Here is a 23,925-nt window from a genome sequence, read left to right as displayed (position 1 = left end):
CTTTCTCAACCGCTCAAAAAAAACAATTGGCAGCTTTTCCCAGAACCTAGTTTCACCCAGATTTGCTCCTCTGAGGGAAGACTGTTTATGCAGGCAGCATAGAGGTATGCAAACAAAGCCTTAGAAAATCATATTAGGCTGTCCCATCCTTCCTTTTTCCTCTCTTAAGGAATCTACATTCAGTGTAACAATAGGTCAGCTGGCTTTCATGGTTTTTTTTAGTCACAAAGTTGTCGCCTTTTTAGAGTCCAACATGATTGTGTTGGTATTTTGCTCTTGAAGAATAGCAATTGTCTTCAGTCATGCATGCATTTGTGAAAGCCAGCTATAAACTCGAGGATCTGTGAGAGTTATTCAGAGCTTTCTACTTATAACATCCTTGTAGCTAAAGAGTTTGTGTTTTCTTTGGGGGTTTTTTATTGCATTTTTTTTTTTTGTATTTTGCAGACCCATAGTATACGACAAATTTATTTTATTTCAGTCATATGTTATCATATTTTGTAACGGAAGTGATCAAATCATAAAAATGTTAACAAAACAATCTGTTTTTTAGCATAAGATAAATCAATATAATTTTCAGACTATATTAACTATCTGTCAAGAATAAAAAGCACTGAGCAGGTAAAAATTTTCATTTGCAGCATTTTATTTCCAAAGAGTCTAGACAAAAATATGTACATTAGACCATAGAGTTGGTGTGATTTTAAAAATGGTTTCTGTTTAATAACTTTTTAAAGCCTTGTTCTTTGTTGGTAGCATGCTTGTAGGCCAACTGAGCAGTAGTCATGTTTCAGTTCTGTTTCAGGATTTTGTTTGTTGCTGTAAAGAAAGTTACATCAATTTAAGTAGCAGCAGGAGAAACCGGCTTTTAAGGCGCTCCTTCAGCTTGTGTTTGTTTTCAATCTTTAGAGAGTAATCTACATCAACACTTGGAAGTAAGGACCCAGACTTGGGTTGACATGCCAGTCAAGCACCTCTTAACTTGTCTCTGCTGGTCAGACAAACACTTAGCCAGCCAACGTGCATTCAAACCCCACTATTTACCCTGAAGTGTAACTGAAAGTTGTTCTTTTTAGTAAAGAAAGAAGCTGTTGGTATTTCGGCCAGGCTTGGGAAGTTGCTAGGGTTACACTGTTTTCTAAACGGTTGTATGTTTGTGTGCCCCTCTAATTGTCGCAGGGTACACCAGTGTTTGTCCATGCTGGGCCCTTTGCCAACATCGCCCATGGCAGCTCCTCAGTGCTGGCAGACAAGCTGGCTTTGAAGTTGGTTGGACGGGATGGCTATGTAGGTAAGTTCCTTACAGAAAGATCACACACGCAAACGCACAGCCACAAGCCCTCAGGAAGGAAAACAGTACTAGATGAGCTTTGCTTTTAAAACCACAGCTGGTGGGATGAAATAATGACTTAGGATTTAGATTGACCACAGTGATGAACTTCAGCTGTTTCAACATTTGGCTTTTATCCATCTTCATTTTTGGTTGTGGCTCTGTTCCACCTGGCTCTGATGGACCGCTGTAGTATCCTCCTCTGGTCTTCTACTCCTTTCTAAGAAACTGACCAAGAGATTGTGCAAAAAACAGCAGAGAGGAAGGAAGCAAGTTGATAATCTTAAGAGGCCCAGGAATGCTTTAGAGTAAACCACACTAATCCCTTCAATGTCGAAGCACACTTGAGTATTTAACATTTTATCTGTTCATATCTAGCCTGCTGCTCGTTTTGTCTTCATTTCCTGTGACACATACTACGTTTGGAATGACTGAGTTTTCCAGGTGTATTCAGTATATGTGCAGTTATTACTCAAGGGTTGATTTCTAAGAGTTTCACCATTGTTTTCTGTATAAAAGGATATATGCTGCATTTATTCTGTCACTTGTGTAAGCAGAGAATTGAATTTCCAACAAGTGGCTGAGGATTCTCGTGTGCTTTAGGCCTCAGCTTCTTTCCACCCCAATTGTTTTCCATCTGTCTATCTTAATCCCCCTCCTCTGTCCTTGTGTTTGTTACCTGACTCTCAGATATGCCAAGAACTCGACCTCCCTTGTTTTTCCTCCCCAGGCAGCTCTTTTTTTTTAAAACTCCACCTATTTCAGCTAATAAAGCACAAGTATATTTTTTGTTTTGTTTTTGTTTTCTTTTGCATGGCCATTGAAGATATACAACCTAAGATTTCTCACTTTTTCTTTTAGATGACTGTTTTGACATTCATTTGTATAAAATGTTCTTAATAATGCTAAAGAGTTTGGGCTTTTCTCAAGTATGTAAAGAAAATTCAAGCCTTTTGTTCTTCTCTCCATGTTATAGTATGGATTATAAAACAAGTAAGACCTTAATGATTTGATACTAAGCATAGATGGCAGCCGTAACAACGGGAATCTGAGTCTTGCTTTTTTTCATTTGAGGAATGGCTTGTTTTGATGAGGATGGCAGCCAGTCGCTTTGTGACTCAAAATTGAAAGCACTGCTGCATACAAAGCATCAAGCATGTTATGTAGGAGATGTCAAAACTAAAAGAAGACATGTTTTTTTTTTTTATTGTATGCAAATTGTCTTAACTTCTTATGCTGCCATAACGTAATTTTAAGAACTGAGGTTGGGAAATCTGCCAAGATCCCAGAGTCAAATCTGTGTAATCCTGAGCTTTTTTTCAGAAAATGACTTCAGTTTTTTTTTGTTGTTGTTTTACTTTTTTTATGATTAACTAATAAATGGTAGGTATTTTTATTAGTTTGAGTCTTCCACTCTTCTTTTTATTTATTTATTTTTTTATTGTCTTTGTTTTGTCGGTGGTGGACTTTCCGTCCACTTTAATTCCCCCTGAAGGAAGTACTTGAACCTTTTCTGACCTCAGATGTTTGATGGGATCATAGTGATATTACTTATGGTCATGCTATATCATGCTTCTTGTTATTGTGGTGCGCTTTGGAATCTTGGATTAACGTGAAGAATTGCTGCTCTCTGTGGGGAGGAGGGTGGAAATCTGGGAATCCCACACACCAGATGTGTGTGATTCCTATATCATTAGCTGTCTGGATTACAAACTACAAAAAAGCCCTGGCTCCCACTTTCAGGACAATTTCCCACGTTAAAAAAATCTGCCTAAAGGACTGTATTAAACTGTTTTTACATGTTTAGACAGGTTGATTTATCTTTAAATATGAAGGTTTTAATTAGATAGTGACTGGAAAAATGTTTATTTAAGGTGCTATTGCAAGAAAGACTGGATCAGATTTTCCTGTTCATTTCAAACAACTTTAATGTTTTACTCTGGAAAATATGTATAGACAGTTAATGGTGGTATCAATGTTGCTTAATCTGTAGCAGTGCTGTTAGTAACGAGCCTCTGTTTTAATTCCAACTCTATGGTCAAATCTGAAACTTTGCTTTCATTCTCATGCTTTTTATGACATCAAGTGACAGCCTAACTTTACAGCTAGTAAAGCTGTAAATTTACTGTAAAGGATAAAAATCTGCTCATGTGATTCTGCTATGTTTAAAAATATTTTCTGTCTGGGAGCAGGACTCTTTTAAAGAGCTACATATTTTGGAGCTTGTTTCCAGAAACTTATTGGGTAGTTTTTTTTTCCTTGTAGGGATAAATTGACAGCTTTCCATCAAAACTTAACAGGCAACTCAAAGCTGTCTTCACATCACTAGACGAAGTAATGTTAATCGCTTAATATATACACACTCAAATGACTCGGAAGAGGAAACTACGTCTGAGCAAAGCCTGTAGACTTCTTGTTTTCTAGCTTTCTGGTTCCTGGTTCAGTGCTGTCCATATCAGAGTCCCTCTGTCTTTTAGAAAGCACTTAGCTTGTCTCCATTACTCATTATTACTACTCAGACAAAGCTGTCTCTCCAAATGTTCTGCACTCTTGGTGAAGACTTGATCAGCTCATCTGTTTGTTGTTTTTTTTTTTTTATTGAGGTCAACTTTGATTTATATACAATATTGTACATAAATCAGCTGCAGTATTATCAATAAACGGATAAGGTGGAACATTAAGCAATATTGACCAGTGACAGTCACACAATCAACTTTTTTTCCAGAATCCACCTTAAATGTTTTTCTCAGTTCAGCAGCTGTGATTCAGTGCAAACCATTATTCTTTAAACACAGTTTGCTCAATTTTCAGTTTGTTCATATTGCTGAAAAAGTGCTACTATCATACGTGCGTGTCTTCCTCCAGTGACTGAAGCTGGATTTGGAGCAGACATCGGGATGGAGAAATTCTTTAATATCAAATGTCGGGCGTCAGGTTTGAGGCCCAACGTGATGGTGCTGGTTGCAACTGTTCGAGCACTGAAGATGCATGGAGGTGGCCCAAATGTAAGCTTATGCATTATGACCAGCACATTTATAGTAATAGACTTACAATTTTATAGTATCAGCTTCCTTCCTTTTCATTAATTACATTGAATGTCTAGCACAACGGCAGTTATTACAATTATTTTTCTGTTTCCAATTATCTGCTTTGCTGTGTTTTAGGTGTCACCTGGTGCTCCTCTTCCCAAAGAGTACATTGATGAGGTACAAGCTTAAAATATCAGTGTGCATAGAAACATAAAGCATGGAGAAAATGAGATGACCATGAAAGTGTCTATGAGCTTGTTTGGTTGTTTTGAACATAGCTTCCAATCAAATGAAAATAAATGACCTGGCATATTTTTAATTTCATTTAGTTTTTAATTTCATTTAGTCAAAGGTTCATGATGTAACCATCACAATTAAATTCACTTAAAAAAGACTGTACATGGAACAGGCATGAGATGACATTATATGAAAATAGAGTGCCGCCATAAGGTTTATAGTTGTGCTGAGCTAATATGCTTTGTTGCTGCAGCTTTATTTTCAGCCGCAGTCAGAGCTCCACCTGTAAGAGTAGATAAGCAAGAACATGGTTATTTGATTATCAGCTCAAACAGAACATTAGTTTGTGGTTTCCTGGTATGTGAGGCACAGCTGAAGGGAGGTGCGATTCTGTTTGTGTGTGCAGTGTGTGTGTTTATTGATATCTGGCCAGAATCCCTGGACTCCGAGGCCGATTCAGCTGTGTAAATAATCACACAGTGTAAGTTAATTATGACGCTTGTAATAAAAACCAGAAGTACATAGAAAAATAGAACCAGGGACGTGCATTAATTGGACTTGTATGGACATGGTTACCAAAGTCTGAAGGGACTCAGAGAAACACACACATGCACACACAAAGTCCAAAACTAGATTTCTATATGCAGTCAATTCATTCTCCTTTGGAGTAGCTGCCATTTTGGTGTAGAGGACAATGACAGGATAACAGATGGTACAGAGTGGAATATTTTATCAGAGTTCATTACCAGAGTAAGTATGACAGGATAAATCTTAATATCCCTAAAAAATGTAAAAGTGACCATTTAAGCCTCAAAACAGTTATAAAGGAAAGTAAATTTGTTTTGGCTCCTCAGCTAAATTGTTGAACAGGAAATAACAGCATTTAAGCTTGACTTCCTCTGAAATTGCAAATTTCCTGTGTGAGAGACCAACTTATCTCTCTCCAATTTAAGTTGCCAGTTACAACTCAACTTGATGATCACTATTACAGGAACCATGGTACTAGAGCTTGTATGTATTTTTATTTGGAGAAAAAAAAATTTCCTTTCTTTTCAGTTGTATACTACTTTTTACCATATACAGTCCCAATATAACTAGTTGTCTCAAAGTTACAAAAAGAAAACGGCTTTAATACTAATGACAAGTATTTTAAATAAAAATACCATGACATATCTATTTTTTTAACCTCTGAGTTGTTTGTTTTTTGTTCTTCTAGAATCTGAGCCTTGTTGCAGGTGGTTGCCATAGCAATCTTAAGAAACAAATCCAGAATTCTCACCTCTTTGGGGTTCCTGTAGTGGTGGCACTAAATGTTTTCAAGTAAGACAAACTTTTAGAAATCCAGAACTACCAATGTTTGTTATTTATTGCATTATTTAGTACAAAAAACATTATTTCTGCTTTATTCATTGTACGTCCTCGCATCATTCACGTCTCACAAAGTCACCACTGTGATCTCTCAGGACAGACACTCAGGCGGAGATTGACCTGGTGTGTCAGCTCGCCAAGGAGTGTGGTGCTTTTGACGCCGTGCCGTGTCGGCACTGGTCGCAGGGTGGGCGGGGCGCTCTAGAGCTGGCCATGGCGGTGAAAGAGGCAGCTGGCAGGCCCACAAATTTCCAGTTCCTGTATAATTCAGAGGTGAACACAGCTGTAATTTAACATTTTGTTGTATTACAATGCAATACTTTCATGTTTTATTTGCCTGTTTTTGGATACTGTTTGTACCTAATGTTAATTTATTTGTTTCCTCCAAACACTGTGGATGTACAAAAAGAATCGGCTGTTTTGAGTTAGTCAGATTGAGTAATTGTGACTTAAATTAACTCGACTTTCCCATTTACAGTAAGCTTATCTCCCTTTGCAAGAATACAACAGTGAACATTGAGTTCAAACTCTTAGATAAGCCAAAAGATTAGTTTGCATTATTCAGTCCTAAACTTGTATCCCTCAGTTCATCACTGATGGATTCTGAAAACATTTTATTTTAGAAGTAGTCTTTTTCATGGCGTTGCCTTTGAACCTCGTGGCTTAGTTGAGTTCTTTTTTATTGCACTGAATATGTATTTTGCTACAAAAGCATGGACTTTATTCCCTACGTTAACTCCGTTAACTCCATACAGATGTGTACTCTATTTACTTGATCTAATTTCCCCTCCTTCCTTGGACTTTTCTGTGTGTGTGTGTGTGTGTGTGTGTGTATCCACCTTTTGCTGATGTGCTCCCTTTCCCACAGATGCCGATCCTGGAGAAGATCAGAACAATAGCCCAGAAGGTGTATGGAGCTGAGGACATTGATCTGTCTCCAGAGGCCAGCAGCAAAATAGATTACTACAATCAACAAGTGAGATCACTGCTGCTGTAATAACTGACTGACACAGTGACAGGAATCATGTAGCAACCCTCACTCGTACTGTTTAACCTTTTCTTTCTTGTATTTAGGGTTATGAATCTTTACCCATCTGCATGGCCAAGACTCATCTCTCCCTGTCCCACATGCCTGACAAGAAGGGCGCACCGACTGGATTTGTTTTGCCTATCAGAGATGTCCGTGCAAGCATCGGCGCAGGCTTCATTTTCCCACTGGTGGGAACGGTAAGTGGGCTGTTGGAAGGATTTAGATGATAAAACTAGTCAGACATACCTTTGACAACTAAATATTATCCCTGGCAAATGGTTGATATAATTTGGTTTAAAATTATGTCCTTAAGGGTTTTACAGAAATAAGGTCATCCATCCACCCGTCCATCATTTCTGTCTGCCTCTCCAGCCATCCCTCCCTGTCTCTTTCTACTCATCTGTTATTTATTCATGTGTCCATCTATGCATTTATTGCTCCACCTGGCTATCCATCAGTCCACCTATTCATCCATATCTATCCTTCTCTCCACCTAATCACCAATCTAGTCTGTGGCGTTTGCAGCTTCCATATTTAAAGCCTGACCGCTGTACAAATAACTTTCATAAATCAAAACTTTAAAAGCAAGTTTGAAATGGTTATGTTTGAAGTATACCTGCTTCTTGCTCAGGACACTGAGACGATCTTTTTTTATTATTTGCAGCAATCCAACTTTGACATTTGACCTAGTGGCTACATGTGGCTGCTTTAAGTTAGTTCAGTAAGAAATTCTAGATTAGGATCTTATATAGTCTCACATTCTGGATTTTTTTCCCCCTTCTTCCCATCATTTCTAAATTCATCACCAAGCAGTTTTTGTTTTTCTAATCATTTCTACTTTTTCTGCTTGTTGTATTATTGTTTTGAGGAGCCATTTGCTGGGTGGAGCCCCTTGGCCATCGATGGGCCGGGCAGGAAGGAAGCCGCTTCCTGTGGTTTTCGCCTCCTGCTGTTTCACCAGCGTGCCCTTAGGGTCCGGTTTGGATAGTTGGGGGCGTAGATGTCAACCGCTGGCCATGCTGAGCAACAATGTTGCTGGCATCCGTCCCCTCTCCCTAACCGCTCTTTGATCTGCCACTCACACAGTGACGACACTTAAACTTTGACTTCTTACTCAGAAAGGGAGTCTCTGATCTGTTCTCTGAACTTTTCAGCTGACTGGCATCAGATTGTTGTCGAAGGCTTCTGTCTTGAAGAATAATGTTCTTTTTAAAATGACCAAATTAACTTTTTTTCATGTTTTTATATTTCTATTTGGATATCATCTGCTTCTCAAAACAGCCCAAGCGCTTTAAAAAAACACCCTTGCATTTTTGGTTAATATTTAAGTTAATATTTCCTGGGATTTGGAAAATTTGTCTTTTCAAAAACCTCCCGATTGTTACCTAGCAGCCCAAACTGAGCTCTAGCACGTTTGGTTAGCTGGTTTTACTGCTGGAGCCACTGTACAATGGCTGCTGGAAAAGATAAGTGTTTTGTTGTTGACTTACCATCCAGAAACCACTTGTTTTTTTAAAGACGTACAGTTGTATAATTGCTCATCTGTTTGTAGCCATTTTCACGTTCGAGTGTAAACGTTGAGTTGATGGGCGTGGTCAGCAGCCACTTATTTAAAGTGACAGAGGCCCTAAAACAACAGAAAGGAGCTCAAAATAGGCAGAGCTGACAATGATTTTGTGCAAAGAATGTAATGAACATGTTTTCTATAGCCCAGAGAAGCATAATAGGTCACCTTTGAATCTGTTTCTAGAAGATGCAACATTCAAAGTTTTAGAAATGAGCAGGAATGAAATATTTTCTGTATTTGGCACCAAGTAAAAAAAAAACTCAAAACTTTTGAAGGGAGCTGACTGGAACAGGTGGAATAGAGTGTGTGGGAGTACTGAGTAGTCTCTATTACAAAGGAAGGATGGGGGGTCTTGACTTGGGTGAAGAATCATCCTGATGTCATTCTTCAGATATGTCAGGGAGGAGTAGCAAACAGAACAATGAATCTCTGTGGTGTTGGGAAATTAACAGAACTGTTTAATGCTGGATTCTCTAAATGCTCCAAACTGATTTAACAGATTTAAAAACCTGAACAAACACATAAAAGACAGCAGATATAAAACAATAGCTTCAATTGTAATTGGCTGGGATGTTTAGTCAATATAAATTAGTGCAGGGACTAGGAAAAGTTGGAGCTCATCATTGTACAGTGGATCAATTTCAGTTCATGATCCTTTAACCTCTTCAGAAACTATTTTGCTGTTGACTGACTCTTCTTCAAGATTGCTGTGGGGTACAATCCAGCTACACTGTGTCCTGCAGGGTTTTTTTCAACAAAGGCACATTGTGTCTGCGGATAATGAAGCGACTTATTTAGCCGAGTGGGGTTTCCAACTTTAGCCACGGCGTGTTATGTGTTTCTGCAAGTGCCAACTTGTTCTCAGGCTTGAGAAGGGGGGCTGGCAGAACAGCTCATCTTTTGTTGCTTTGAAGGTTGAAAAAACCTTCGGCTTCGCATGTCTGAGTCTTTTGATATTTAAATTTGCTGACTGATTTTATTCTGACAGGACAAGAAGGTTGAACTTAAGTGTTTAGCTCTGACATGAAGGTCTGTCATCCACATCTCTTTTATTTAGGTAAATGAATGGAACATCAGTGGAGGACATTCTCTGGGGTTTTTATTTGGTAATGCCATGAATTATGCTAATTAATTACCATATATTAGAATAATAAACTATATTAGTTTTGAAAGTAGATGGTAGTAGAAGGCTGTGTTAAATACAGATAGAGATGGAAGCCAAGAACAACCAAAAATGTGCCAAAAACTATTTATTTTCTTGTGATATGAAGACCTTTGTTTTGAGAGAAAATTATTAGTCCTTTTCAGCTCACTGAATAAATGTGGTGCAAAAATAAGTGGCATTGCCAAGTTTCAATCAGGTGGAAACTCTGTAGAAGTTTCCAACTAAAACACATGACGGGCATTGATGATGCAGTCAAGAACCTCTCGTAAAATACACAATCCAATAAATCAACTTTTTGAGATTTATTTTGTCATTTTGGATAACAACTTATCCTTGTGGTAATTTGTCAAATCAAAATCATTTACCTCACTTTGATCTTTATGCCTGATCATTAAGCCACATAGAGAAACAATAATGGTTCAATGATCAGGATCCCAGCATATCAGTGTTTTTACAGTAGTTATTTAATAAAGTACAGGAAGTTACTGGGATTTTATGACAAATGCTGGTGTGTTGATTTAGGTTGAGTATGTTATGTCAAAACTGATCAAATTTTTGTTCAAAACAACCTTATAGATTAAAGATATTTGATAAGATAGCAAAGCAGACAAGTAGTTTCAAGCTTTATTTGATCATAAGAAAATATTTACAGTTGAGTTTTGCAGTTATGGCGTGAATACTGATATTGTCTAAAAAGAAAAAAAAAAGACAAATATTTCTATAATTACTTTAGTAGATTTACTCTGGGTTGTTACCCAATGACGGTCTCACACAGACCTGTAACTGTTGGGAGAGACACACTTTCATTTATTATTCCTCCTTTCCTCATTACTGTAAATCATTTAATCACCTTTGGATGATGACAAGGTTCCTTTAGCGGAATCTCGTTACTCATCAATTGAGTCATCTACTACATCTACTTTCTGGAGTTTTAGGATGTCACACAGCTGAAACACAACCGGAATGCCGAGCAGGCGTCGGCAGTCTTCATCCGCTGTGTTACATTGTGTATACGTGTCCACCCTGCTTTGTCCCTTTTGGTTTACTCTTCGTCCTGCGCTTCCTCAGACAGGAAACTCTCTGCTCACTTCCTCCTGTCTCATTTCCACTAATGGGCCCATAAAACTACCCTTGGGTCAGTAGAAAGGAGGCATGCAAAGAATGTCCCTGCCTGCCTAATGAGCAAGATGATTTGCTGTTGTTTGTGGACTAGATTATCTGACTTTTCAGACAGAAAAAGTGTATAAGATGCACTTGAGAACAAATCATGACTCAATTTGTGTTCAGTTTACTTAATTTAGTTACAGTACATGAAACTGGCATCTTGTGAGTCTCCATTCACATGACTGGGTTCCCAGTGATGTCACTAATTTGATTAGTTTCCTCGGCATCTCATTATTTGTTTCTTTTTTTGCACTGTCCCTAAATTGTCATGCATTTCTTATTCTCAATTTTCCATTGTTAAAGTATTAAATAGTCCCAGTTTATAAACATTTTGTTGTATATGCCTTATTTTCATCGGCTGTTGTAGTTCCGAGGACTTTGCGTGTTACTACTTTGTAACAAAGCTGCAAGGCCAGAGATTTTATTCTCTTCTGAAAACACTTACAGCTTGTTTAAAGAATTAAAATCAAAATGTTCATGTTACATGACCCACGAACAGCTTCTCTGTCATGAGAAAGCATATTTTCAACAAGGTCTGGCTTGAAAATAGGGAATTCAACAGTTGGCTAAGAGATGTTATCAATAACGGTTAGGGGTAAAAACGACACCATCAGGAACATCTGGATGCCAGCTGCTGCTCCACACCTTCCCTGGACAACTCGGCTTTCAAGCATTGAGTATTCTGGGAGACAAAAATAAAAAATACCCCTGGCTGAAGACCAGGGAAAATTGACCTGCTAGCTAAATGTGTGCTTACTTTGAAAGAGTGTTGAAGTTACTCAACCTAGATGCAAGAGCAATGAAGTCTGATCCCAAAAATGTGTGAGGAAAAAAGAATTAACGGTTAGCTAAAACTTTATCAACTTAAGTTATTCAATAAGTTACACTTTAGACATCAAGTAAATAAAGTTTCATTGTCAAAGGTAATTTTTGTGATTCTCACAGGCCTTAAATTTAAATGTTAAGGTTCTTAAAATGTCTCAAAGTTAAAGTTGACTCATATAAACCAGCAGAAATCTTGCTTTGTAGTTTCACTGAGGTCAGCTTGAGAAAACTGTTTTGATGATTATTGAGAAAAGGCATTCTGGTCTAGATGAACGGCTGTTCTCACTATTGTTTCAGTGGAAATAAAAAAGTGTTTAGAATTACTAAGATTTACTCATTTTTGAGCTTGAAGTTGGATGTTTTTTTTTTATTTTGATGTAAACCCGCCATGTTTCAGATATGATTAGGCTTTATCCATTCAATGCAGACATTTAATCACATTTTCAGTAATATTGGTCTAAGTTTTACTATTGTCTCCAGTTTTCTTTGTCCATTATGTAACTTCATTACGTCACAAATGGAGTGGTAGTGTTAAATATTTTTAATGTTTTTCTGCTGTTCTTGTCATACAGCCGCTTATTGTATTTCCAGTCACTTCCCGAGACCATTTTGTTGTTTTTTGAAGCGTTCTTCTGTAATTTAAACTGACTTATGTTTTTGATTAATGCTGTACAAATGCATAAGTCTTAGATGTTGTTTTATTCTTAAAGTTTTCAGATTATGTTTTAAAATATGTGCAGTTTGCTAAGCAGTAAACTTGTATCTCTTATCTTAGCTGATGTTTTTTTTATGTTCTATTTTAACTCTGCTTCCTACCTTAAAGGCAGCCCTCTTACCCTCTTTAAGAACAAGGCCACCATTTTCTACACTGTTGACATTCAGTTAAATGAGTCCAGATTGTTGTTATTGGACTTGTGGGGGTTGATCCCACTCTAATTATCAGGTTTTGATGTTGAATATTGTAGGTTATCTTTTGGTTTCTAACAGCTGTGTTGTGGTGAATAGTCTAATTTATGGCTTTGGTTATTATGTATATTGTAACCTTCTTTAATTTTAACCTCACTGACATATTCATGAATTTTTCCAGAAAATGAAGTCTGAAGGATTTTGTCAACTCAAACTATCAAGAGTTTCCTTCCTGGATTAGGCTTATAGTATTATAACACCTCTAAAGTGACTCAAAATAAATGTGTTCAGTTTGGAGCAGTAAACAATAATGGTGAAAAAATTGATGTTGCTTTTTTTTTTTTTTTCAGATGAGCACAATGCCCGGCCTGCCCACCCGCCCCTGTTTCTATGACATCGACCTTGATCCTGAAACGGAGGAGATCACCGGCCTTTTCTGAGCAACATAGATATTCCTGTAGGTTTCATCTCATTCAATTTAAGCTAATTAAATCCGCAGCTGCCAGGTCATAAGCAGTTGCACTTTTTACATTTTATTTATTACTTTGTCTTATAAAGTTTTAATAACCTTTGGACATTTTTATTGGCTTGTCACGTTAAATTCAGACAGTATTGTGCTAAATTGGGCTGCTAAGTGATTAATCAACACAAAGTAAGGCAGAGATTAACTCATACAATTTTTTTTTTACTAATGAAAGTCTGAAAGAGTGTGCCATGTATTATTTACATGTATTTATTAAGGGCTATCAGAAGAAAGTGAGGAAAATGAATCATATGGCAGATAACGTATTATTGTTCTTTGAATTAGCTAAAACTGTTTATAAACCTAAAACTTTGCCTTACCTGATGGCCTGCAACACTTTTCAGATTTATTATTGTAAGTCACTTTGAAAGTTCATTTAATTTCCTTAAATTCACTCTGTTCTGTTATTCTCTTGCTAAAAGTCCCAGTTTAAAATCAAGATTATTGTTGTAACTTGACAAAATGTGAAAAGCTTTTTGGGATTTTATTACTTTTATCAAGGTTTGCAGTTTATAAAATGTTTCACTGCCTCAACGGGTATGGTTTTCTTCCTACATTTTTTTTTTCTTTGTGTTTCTAGTTTTTTTTTTTCTCAGGATCCATCACACTCTACTATGCCCTATATGTTTGACTCACTGTGATGACTTGCATTTCCTCAAAAGGCCAACACTCCCACAGCTTTTAAAGTAGCGGCACATTAACAGCCTTGTGCTCAAATGGGCCAAATTTTTTGATATTAGAGCACATATTAACCAAAATACCTCGGGACTCAAGCTATTACACAGACAGCCAGTGTGAGCAGATAAAAGCTTAATGTGGTAACAATCCTGCAGACTCATTTCACCTAACTAGCTTCAAATTAGATTGACACTGTGGCTTCAGGAGTAGCAAATCAAACAGGAGCTCTTGGGATCATTTGTTATTCTAGTTAACAATAAAGCAACATATTGTGAAGAGTCAAATGTATTTTGAACTCTTGGTTTATGCTCTATTTGCACATTTATTTGATTAGCCAAAAATCTACAGCCGTGCCACATACTCAGCATGACTACATAAGCACTGATGTCATTGCTCTGTCGATGGTTTCAAAGTATTATGATTTGGTTGCCATCTACTTGATTTTGTTTTTTTCATTGTCCTTCTAATGGTGCTAAAACTGTTACATTTTCACTACAATGCTGGTGGATGAACTAAAACTTGACAATTGTGTTCATGACTTGTATGTGTGATTGCCATTATTCACATCTTTAGTTTTTGTCTTTTTTACATATTAAGTGTCTTCGTTATTTAGTTTTGCTTATTAATGTCTTCTTATGGTCTGAAATTAAGCAGAAGTGGGAACTTGGACTCTTATTTATAGCCTGTTAGCCGACTGAATTCAACTCAGTCGGCTGTTCAGGTTTATTGGACTTAAACATGGCTTTCAAAAGCAGGAATGGTGTTAAATATATTTTACTCCAACAAATGTATGTTTAACATTTTCAGTGATCACAAGTGCCTTTCTAATAAATCTTTTATTGCCTCAGAGATCCTGTACTCTTGTCTTCAGCTTGTTCTGTTTATTTCTTCATGTCTTATTGCCTCATAGTGTTGCTGGAACCGCTTCAGTGCTAAAATAAAAACTCTTTCCTGCTCTTTTTTTTATTTATTTTTTTTTTAAAGCTTTTAGACTCCAAGCATTTCTTCTGTACCCAAACACCAGCTTGTCTGCTAAGGTGTTGGAAGCACGCCTGAAAGTTGGCTGCCGGGGCCCCTCAGCAGCACCGCAGGGCGCAGCATCTGTCATTATGAAGTGTTTGCGACATGGAGTCGTTTTACATGCGTGCATAGCTGGCATTCCACACCTCCTCACGCTGTTGTTCTCTATGTTCAAACCGTCAGGATGTGGCAGTTAAAGCTGTAGCCTCGGCTCCAGGAATCCTGTCTTTTTTTTTTTTTTTCAGTGTTGCATAAATGCGTGCTGAGTAAGTCAAGGGGTTTAGTCTGTCTGTTTTGAGCCGATGACAGATTTGAGGTCGTTTTTCATGGAAACTTGTTTCCTCATTGCTGGAAATTCCCTGTTTGCTCAAGGTAGAGTACGTGTCTGATCGTTTCTGATAATTTGTTGGTAATGTTTCACTAAAGAGACTAATTTCAGTACCAAGGACAGGTCCCAGTGGATGTGTCAGACCAAAACTGGTTTAGATTATTTCAAACTGGGGGAACTGGGCAGCTTTATCTGGACTAGAAATCACAATTTTAACCGTCTCTTTCAATTTACGTATTTGACAACTCATCGCCAAAATGATGATGCCTGAGTTTATAATATCGAATATCCGAGATGTTATCCTTTTAGAAGAGAACGGCCTCTTGCTGTCGGCCAACATCTGTCTCCCATCATGACACTTCCAGCCCTCATGCAAATGCAGCCGTCTCGTTTTGTGTCGGACCCTGCTGTTCCTGGACCAGACATCTCCTGGTGCCCTCATCATACATGAAACCGTGGGGCCGCATTCTTCAACTCAATGAAATGAAATGCTCGGGCATTTTGTTCTTTTCCAATAAAAGATCTGCTTTGCTGCCTGGCAGAATCCTATTTACCTAAGAAGAGAAAAGCGTCAGGTTTCTGTGAATGCGTCAGTGTTGGGAGTCAGGCAAGCTTTGAGCCTTTCAAGAGGCCCTTGCATTGTCACTTTATTGAGCGTAAAACCTGATGCATCCGGAAAGGCTTTCACTTTAATCAGACCCTCCTTCACTTTTCTCCCTTCCTTAAATGACATTAGGATTACTGCTGAACATCTCAGATACTTTTATCTTTCAACTCGGCTGTTAAATTTTATTAAATCTTCCCCCAAATGCAGGACCTCTGACCTTGGCTGGCAGCCAGGGCCAGCCCCGGTCTTTTTGGGGCCCTAAACAGATGTTCATTTGGGGCCCCACATATCAACATGTCAACACTGGACGGTTTGTCATTCCATTGCATACCTGCTATCATTAGCATAATTTGTAATTATGTCATACCAGTGTTACTGTGGCTGTTGATTTTTACCTTACAGGAGTAACGAACTAAGAAAATGTAGATTTGAAAATGCAGAGTGGTATTTAAGTGTTTTTTAAAACTTTTTGTAAGTAACAATTCTTGATAAACACTAAATTTACAGTTAACAAATTTGATCTTTATTTCCCCAACAGTGGCAGCAGCCAACAGCAGTATATTAGCCAATAATTAGTGTAACAGCTATGGTTTTTCCATGTGTAATAGGATTTAGTTTGCATTATTTAATTCTATTTTAAATATATAAAACTTAGTGTTCCCCCTTGGAACACTAGTGGTGTGGAGGCCCTAAGCAGCCACTTACCTTGGTCTCTGTTTGCATCCCTGGTAATGACATTAAAAACCTCAATTATTTTGCTACAGTAGCATGACATCTGAAATTCATTCTTTAAGGTGCATTACCATCCAACCATCCGCTTTGTTTCCTTTAAGCGTTGATGGTGTCTAAAGAAAACAACAAAAATCCTGTAACAAGCTTCCAGGGTTTTCAGAAGAGACACTGTCCCACAGCATCACTGATACTTCACTATTCTTAATACTGGACATGAGGTGCTCATCCATTGTTTTCCACCAAATACCACTGGAGGGTTTTTACTGGGAAACTATCATCTCATCCAACCCAGATCAAAGTAACACTGAGCAGACTCCATGTTTGAGTTTATGATCCATCCATCCTCTGTCTTCTACTTATCCGGGGTGGGGTTGCAGGGCAGCAGCTTGAGCAGGGAGACTCAGATTTTCCTCTTCTCCAGGGAATCCCAAGGCTTTCTGTGCTGAAATTATTTCACTTCATTTACCCGCCTAGGGAAATAGTTTAAAAGACAATCACAAGATGAAGAAATGTCAACCTCTCACCAAAATGAGTGGGGAAAAAAACAACAGAATGACTGATAAATTATTTGTAATACAAAATTCTTAACTAACTTTTTTTATTCTCTAACCTAATACTTTAAAGTCCAAGTTGCTTTTTATATTGTGTGGCGTTGTTTACAGATTATTACAGCACATGGGCGGCTAATGAGTAACATGTCGTTATGCATCACATCGGTTGAATTTTATTTCCGGCTTTCTCTTCCCTGTGGACCAAACAAGTTAACTCTTTAAACTCCAGTAACCATCTTTCTTTATGTAGGTCTTAATCTGATCTCTGCTAGAAGATCATAGTGTATAGAGGTTCAATTTGTTAAACAACATTGCATTAAATTTAATTAAGTTCTTGTGAGTGGGAGATGCTAACCCTGTTAACACTGCAGATGCATGTTCTGTATATTAGTGTGTAAATGAAGTTTGTAACATTATGCATATTTAAATTCACACTGGTCTAATTGTTCACATTAATTTCAGTTAGATTTTTATTCTAAAATTGGGTCGCCTGTGAACACTTTGATGCTTAAAAGTTTTCAAGATGTCCTATACCTTCATCGTGTTTCCTTCAGTCTCTGCTGGTTCAGAATGTTTTGGTTTTGATTTTCTCAGACTAATGCTATGCGAACTTTGTTTTTTGAAGGAGCTCAGACTGTTATTTGTCTTCCATTAAAGTTCCAAAGAAGCCTGCACGAAGTTTTGACTTGTAATTAACACCGAAACCTGAACACCAGGAAGCCAGAGATACTCCACGCACCCGCACTTATACAGTCACCTGTAAATCAACAAGTGTAACCTACTGCTACAAGCCAAATTAGAGGAACAGTAAATGTTGCTTCAGCATCGCGAGTTGTGGAGAAATATGAAAATATGATACAAATAGAGCCACAATGAAAATGGGTCTTTAGGAAGCACCAGAGAGAATAAGCATATCTTTATTACTTTTACGATGTATTAGTTTTTTCTAAGATAATCCTCTCTTTCTTGTTTTACAGAGACAGTTTTTGTAGTTTTATTTTATCCATGAATGATCTTTCTGAGCAGTAGAACTTGAGTGGATTTTATTGGGATTTTAGTCAAATGCAACCTGGTACTTCATAGCCAAATGTAAGAAAAATATTACACTGGTAAAATAAAAAGTTGTGGTGTGCTTTTTCTATTTAGTCCTGCTATGCTAGCAAGTTTATGGGTATTTCTCCACATGGTCTACATATCAAGAGACTGAATGATGAATATGTCTTAGTAAATTTAAACGTTTTCCATGTTCAGATGATGGAATAAACACTGATTTAATTAATGTTTTGTAAGCTAACTTTGTTTGAAATGTCTGATATGTTCCTTGGTCTTCATGATGCTTTCTCTTGACTTATCTTCTCTAATAAACCTCTTTGAGAACATTTATTCTGGTTATTTGTACACAGAAGGAAGGAGGTAAGTAAAGGGGGCGGAATACCAAGGAACTCTGTAGATTTCATGTCGTAAAATGTGTAATTTTTCTATGTAACGTTGAGTGTTGGCATTTAGGTTTAAAAAGCTCCTCTTTTACTTCCACCCTGTCCTAAAAAAAAAAAAAGCTTCAAGTTTTATCTGTTTTGCAGTGATCTAATTTTCAGGATGCCCTCCGAGGTGCTTGGTGTTTGCATGGACTTGCAGGATCATCTCTCAGATGGGCTCTAATTTTATTTTTAGCATCTAATTTCAACCGAAGAATCCCAAAGCGCTGAATTATTTATTTTATTCACTCTCCTCTGTTTGTTCCTCCATCAGCATCTTTTCTGAAGCTGAACGGGACACAGGCGGTAGTGAGTTGCAGGAGGTGGGAATGTCCTAAAGAAAAGAAAGGAAGAAAAGAAACAAGAGTTTGGTGGTCCTCACACTTCATCACTCCGGATCCAGGCCGAGCCGGGGCGGAGCTACACCTTGCCGCTCTCATTCGGACGCTTTGGATACTCGCAGTGGTGCAATAGTTTTTTTTCTTTTCTTCCTCTTGTGGCTTAGTTGGTCTGATCAAAGGCGAGCGGAGTGCACATTGTGTCGACAGATCGCCATGGGAGCACAGGGCTCATCGCAGCGGGACGGGAAGATCCAGGAGGATGAGTCAGCTTCAGCCTCCGGCGGGGAGCTGAGCGCAGAGGTGAAGGTGCTTCAGGAGGGAAGCAGCGTCCTGGACGGAAAGGTAACGCTCATTTTAACCCCTGCGGCCTCTAAGACAGCCCTTTGCACCAGGCAGAGAGATAAACGTTCCCGATTTCATGTCTGCAAACATACTTATTGTCCCAACAACCTCCCGCAATGTTCCGCAGCGCTCCATGTGCGCCTGTTTTTGCTGAGTAATGGGTCGACTTGTCTGCAGTCCCGCAGTAATAAAACGCCAGCATGCAGCCAAGACTGCTTCAAATTTACAGCCAGGCAGATTACAGAGCCTCGGATACCCAGCAGCCTTCCGTATAAAAGTGTTTTTAGCTGTTTGAAAACGTAAAGAAGCAGATTCTTCCAAAGAGATAAAAGGGACTCGGAGGTGACTTTGCACTGCTTTTTGCTTCTAAATGTAAAGCGGACTCCCCCAGTCTTTTTAGTCTGCAATATTAAAAAAGAAATGGCTAATAAAAAATATTTTAGTGCAGCCAAAAACACATGATGTGGACAATTGAAATCAATTATCCTTTGAGAAAAATAAGCATGGGAAATGAAATTACTACAAAAAAGATTTGATAGCAGGATAATAATAAAAATAATAGATTCGATTTCACCCAACATCCAAAACTTTCTAAATAAAGGAATACATAATATTTACCAACATTATAAATATGGTAAGATGGAAAAATAGGAAAATATTTAAATAAATAAAAAAATTTAATAAGTAAACAATGGTGCAGATCACCACCTATATTCAGTATCTGACTGGTGTTAGTTTGCATCAACAACTTTAAACAAACATGAAGTGTTTGTGTTCATTTTACAATGGTATTTTAACCATATCTTCTACACTCTGTGCAACTTCTCTTTCGGTTTTCTATGTTTTTGATAGTTGGAATCATGTGGAAACTTTATTTTATGATCTATTTGTCAGAACTAGTTAAATATCAGAATCAAAGACACCAGAAATTGCAAAGGCTTCCGTGGAAATAGAAAATGGATGGATGCACAAAAAGAAGCACCAAATGTTGACCCTGCTGAGGAAGACATAAGTTTTTACTTAATGCAGAACCTAAAGAGAAAATCAATTTGAAAATAGCTGCTGACTAAAATGCTAGACCACTTATCGAGCAATTGTTTCAACTCCTCCTCTAAATTAAATCAAGTATTTCCCCTGGAGATGACTTCCTCGCTAAAAGAGGAAACCATGATTTAAACTCTCTGGGCAGGTCATGTTTGACAGATAAGACAGGGAGACTTACCAAATCTACCAAATAATTAAACTTCAACTATAAATCTTAAATGATCAAAACTATTCTTTATTGTGTTTTTGCTGCCCCTTTACGTTAATATACAGAAAACACCTTCTGAAGTGTGTGTGTGTGTGTGTTTCACCACCTCTCTCATAAATGCTCTGTATAATCTGCTGGATTTACTGACATTTTTATGTGCGAAAGGTCAGCAGGTCACATTTTGTTGCTTCTCCTGAAAGACCTCCAGGACGGTAAAACCAACAAAGCTGGAAGCTTAACGTCCCTGCAGATTTTTATCACAGCTTCATCTGTTCACACTTGTTTCCTTTCCAGGGAGACTCTGGTTTTGCCAACATTTCCTCATATCATAACGTCTTGGAAGTTGTTTCCATGTAATCTGTGTGGTATAGTTTGTGCTTCCTATCACTGGCATCACCGTCTTCACATCATTTTTCGCAGGAATTTTGGCACAACGTAACGTATTGTGACATCACCGGGGCTCTAAATCTACTTGTCTTTCTGATTCCAGCTAAAGCAGGTGATGCAAACCGAAGGAAACATGTAGCGGCTCGTTTATCTCAAAGACAACACTTGTGTTGTTTGATCTAAGCGCAGAAATTGTGTGATTGCTAACGAAAGCATGGCGATTTTAGAAAATTATCGGTTCGTGTTACTTTGTTTAAACTCGTGAAACATCTGCGTAGCTTTACAACCTAGTAGAGTAATGACTTTAACATGATCCAGTTCCAGAGTTACATAACCTCAGAAAAAGCACGCTTGTACCCTTGCAAGGGCTGGAACAGGTGCATTTATGGCTCCTGCTGCTGCGCAGTTCCATAATTACCATTTCTAATTAATGTTTCAGTCCCTTTGGGCCTTTGTCTAGACACTTTATAATTCACTGCTGTCTTTTTTTTTTGACTGTGCAAACCTGGAAAGTTGTTGCTTGGGCAGAAGGGAACCATGACCTTGGCTGTTGCATCAAGTCTTTTATTTTTTCACCATCTCAAAGAGGAGGGAGGGAGCAGAGCTGTGCAGCATTACACTAAGCCAGGTCTCCACTTTGAAATGCATCTGTCAGACATTTTAAAGCTTAAACATTTACCTGCTCAAACAACATGATGCATTCAAGTACAGCTGCATGTTGTGGTGTGTTTTGGGACCAGAGAGAGGGCAAGTACGCTGTGCTTGCAAGGTGATAACGTGTGCTTGGTTGATGCGGTCGAAGCTTGCATGCTTGATACGCAGACGATAAATATCCTCCTCACTCCGCAGAGGAATTTTAGAAATGTGTGTGTGTATGTGTGTGTCTCTCCACCACCGGGACACGCCTTCCTCATGCTTTACCATCTCCTCAACCTCACAAATCCTGTCAAAATAAATCACATTAGGCGTTGGAGCTCCAATGGGTTTTAATAAAATCTGCTCTTTTACCCCTCATCACTGGATAATTCTGATCTTTATGACATATAAATGGAAATAAAAGTCTGCATAGTGCCTTCCAAAAGTATTCATATTCATTTTTGAAATATTTTATAGGGTTGAACCACAAACTTTAATGTATTTTAGCAACATCTTTGGGAATGCAAAGTAATACATAGAATTGAGTGGAAAGAAAATTTGACTTTTTTTTTCACAATCCCCCTTTTCTCTGACACTCCTAAATAAAAACCAGTATAACCGATCTCCTTCAGACGTCACTTAATTATAATTCAATGTGTCCACCTCTGTGTGTGTGTGCGTGTGGGGGGGGGGTCGTGTGTGTGTGGGCGTGTGTGTGTGTGTAAATCCATCTGTTCTTCACTCAACCCAGAGCAGGAATTACAACAAACTTAGTACTTTTTTCCCTTCTTTTTCCTTCTTTTGCTCTTTCCTTTGGTTTGTTGTATTTCATTCTAATTCATGTAAAGCACTTTGAGCTGCCTTGTTGCGGAAAATGTGTAATAAAATGACCTTACCTTTTGTGAAGTTTCTATATATTTGGTGGAGAACATTTTATGGAGCAACCAAGCATCATGAAGATCATAAAGCGCAGCAAACAGGTCAAGGAGGAAATAGTAACTCAAAACAGGGTCAGTGTATAAAACATAATCCCTGAAGTCCTCTGATCGAGATTATTAGACTCTGTGGTCGCTAAGACAAACCTCTACTTGCAATAAGATGACATATTCTTATCACAATCATTTGATTTTTTCCCCCCCAGTTAACGATAAACGATACAATGATCTAATCTTAGAGTCTGTGTGCAGGTTATGATTGTTAATGATCATTTTTGTGGAAGCTGTGTCCCAGTGTCCTCACTGTCAGAGGGTCAAACAGCTCTTAGATGTTCAGAAGATGCGTTAAAAACTCATCAGCTCCTCTATTGGGAACGCCTGTTCATTTTCTCGTTCACAGCTAGTCATGTCAACACATTTAGGCCTTCAGAAGACGATTTACTGTTTAAACTGAGCACCAGAATGAGGAAGAAAGTGGTTGTAAACTAATCAGTTCAGGACTAATTCCTCAGGGGTTAGTTATTTTATTTCATGTTAACTACATGATCATTTTAGATAAAAGCAAACTCCCTCAGTCAATTTTAGCTTAACTCAGAGTAAGCTCAGATAAACATATTTGCTGAGACATTTTAGGTTTGGGTTTATAGAATTTGCATTATTTTGTATCACTTAATTTGCACTCGGTCATCACAACGGCAAAGACAGGTGACTCCAATGATCCAACACCCTGTTATGTAAAGTAAAGTGTGCTGATTAAAGCTTTTACGTTCCTGTGTAATGAGCTGCAGCTGATCAGATGCTGCCCTGGCTCTGATTATCCTGTTTAGCAGAGAGAGAAAGAGGGGGGAGGCAGGAGGGGAGCGAGACAGAAGATTCATTGATGACGGGCCTGGATGGGGAGCAGCGTTTTGGGTGGGCGAAGGGAGAGGGGGGCGAGTACATCCAAGCGAGATTGAGAGAAAAAAAAAGTTGGAGAAAGAGAGAGAGAGAAAGTTAGGGGGGTGAGGCGTCAGCATGACACAAAGCCAGATGAATCAGCCAATTGTTCCCTCTGTTCTCCCTCCTGCCTGATTTTAAAAGGACTCCGATGACAGAGGTTGAGTCAAAATGGGCTCAGGTAGAGAAAGAAGGAGCGGACCCGGTGCCGTGGAGAACGTGGGTGTTGACAGGGAAGGAATGGGTCCTACTTTCACATGGCCCACAAACGAAACTCATCAGTGATCTCTGAAGCAAAAAGGATTTAAAAGACCTGCAGACTTCCTTCAGTCACAAGCGGTGGTCTTTTATTCTTTTAAAACGCAGCACAATCATTGCTTTAAAATCCACAAAGTTCATCCTACACAGCACATCCTGCTCTTTTGGTAATTTCAGTATACAAATTTCACAACATCACCAGTGCCACAAGTGTTGGTACCTTTAATAATTCCTATAATGCATTTTTAAAATGTTTACCAGCTAGTCAAAATGGTAAAGCCAGGAGAAGATGCCATAATATTG

The 23,925-nt window shown here is 38.3% G+C and overlaps 2 protein-coding genes across 2 annotated transcripts in view; both read left to right on the top strand.

Annotated features, from left to right (window-relative positions):
• mthfd1l (methylenetetrahydrofolate dehydrogenase (NADP+ dependent) 1 like) overlaps positions 1–14,680 on the top strand; it is a 28,621-nt gene extending 13,941 nt beyond the window's left edge. The window contains exons 20-27 of the mRNA XM_028040768.1: positions 1,180–1,291; positions 4,196–4,335; positions 4,495–4,536; positions 5,813–5,916; positions 6,060–6,237; positions 6,833–6,940; positions 7,039–7,191; positions 12,972–14,680. Of these exons, the coding sequence (XP_027896569.1) occupies positions 1,180–1,291; positions 4,196–4,335; positions 4,495–4,536; positions 5,813–5,916; positions 6,060–6,237; positions 6,833–6,940; positions 7,039–7,191; positions 12,972–13,061 (927 nt within the window). The 3' untranslated portion in view covers positions 13,062–14,680. The remainder of the gene's footprint in view (positions 1–1,179; positions 1,292–4,195; positions 4,336–4,494; positions 4,537–5,812; positions 5,917–6,059; positions 6,238–6,832; positions 6,941–7,038; positions 7,192–12,971) is intronic.
• A 4,237-nt stretch (positions 14,681–18,917) lies between these two features.
• akap12b (A kinase (PRKA) anchor protein 12b) overlaps positions 18,918–23,925 on the top strand; it is a 48,244-nt gene continuing 43,236 nt past the window's right edge. Inside the window, exon 1 of the mRNA XM_028040861.1 lies at positions 18,918–19,218. Within this exon, the coding sequence (XP_027896662.1) occupies positions 19,090–19,218 (129 nt within the window). The 5' untranslated portion in view covers positions 18,918–19,089. The remainder of the gene's footprint in view (positions 19,219–23,925) is intronic.

Source organism: Xiphophorus couchianus, chromosome 15 (genome assembly GCF_001444195.1).
Source record: "Xiphophorus couchianus chromosome 15, X_couchianus-1.0, whole genome shotgun sequence".
Taxonomy (NCBI): Eukaryota; Metazoa; Chordata; class Actinopteri; order Cyprinodontiformes; family Poeciliidae; genus Xiphophorus; species Xiphophorus couchianus.
This window is presented reverse-complemented; position numbering and strand designations above follow the sequence as displayed.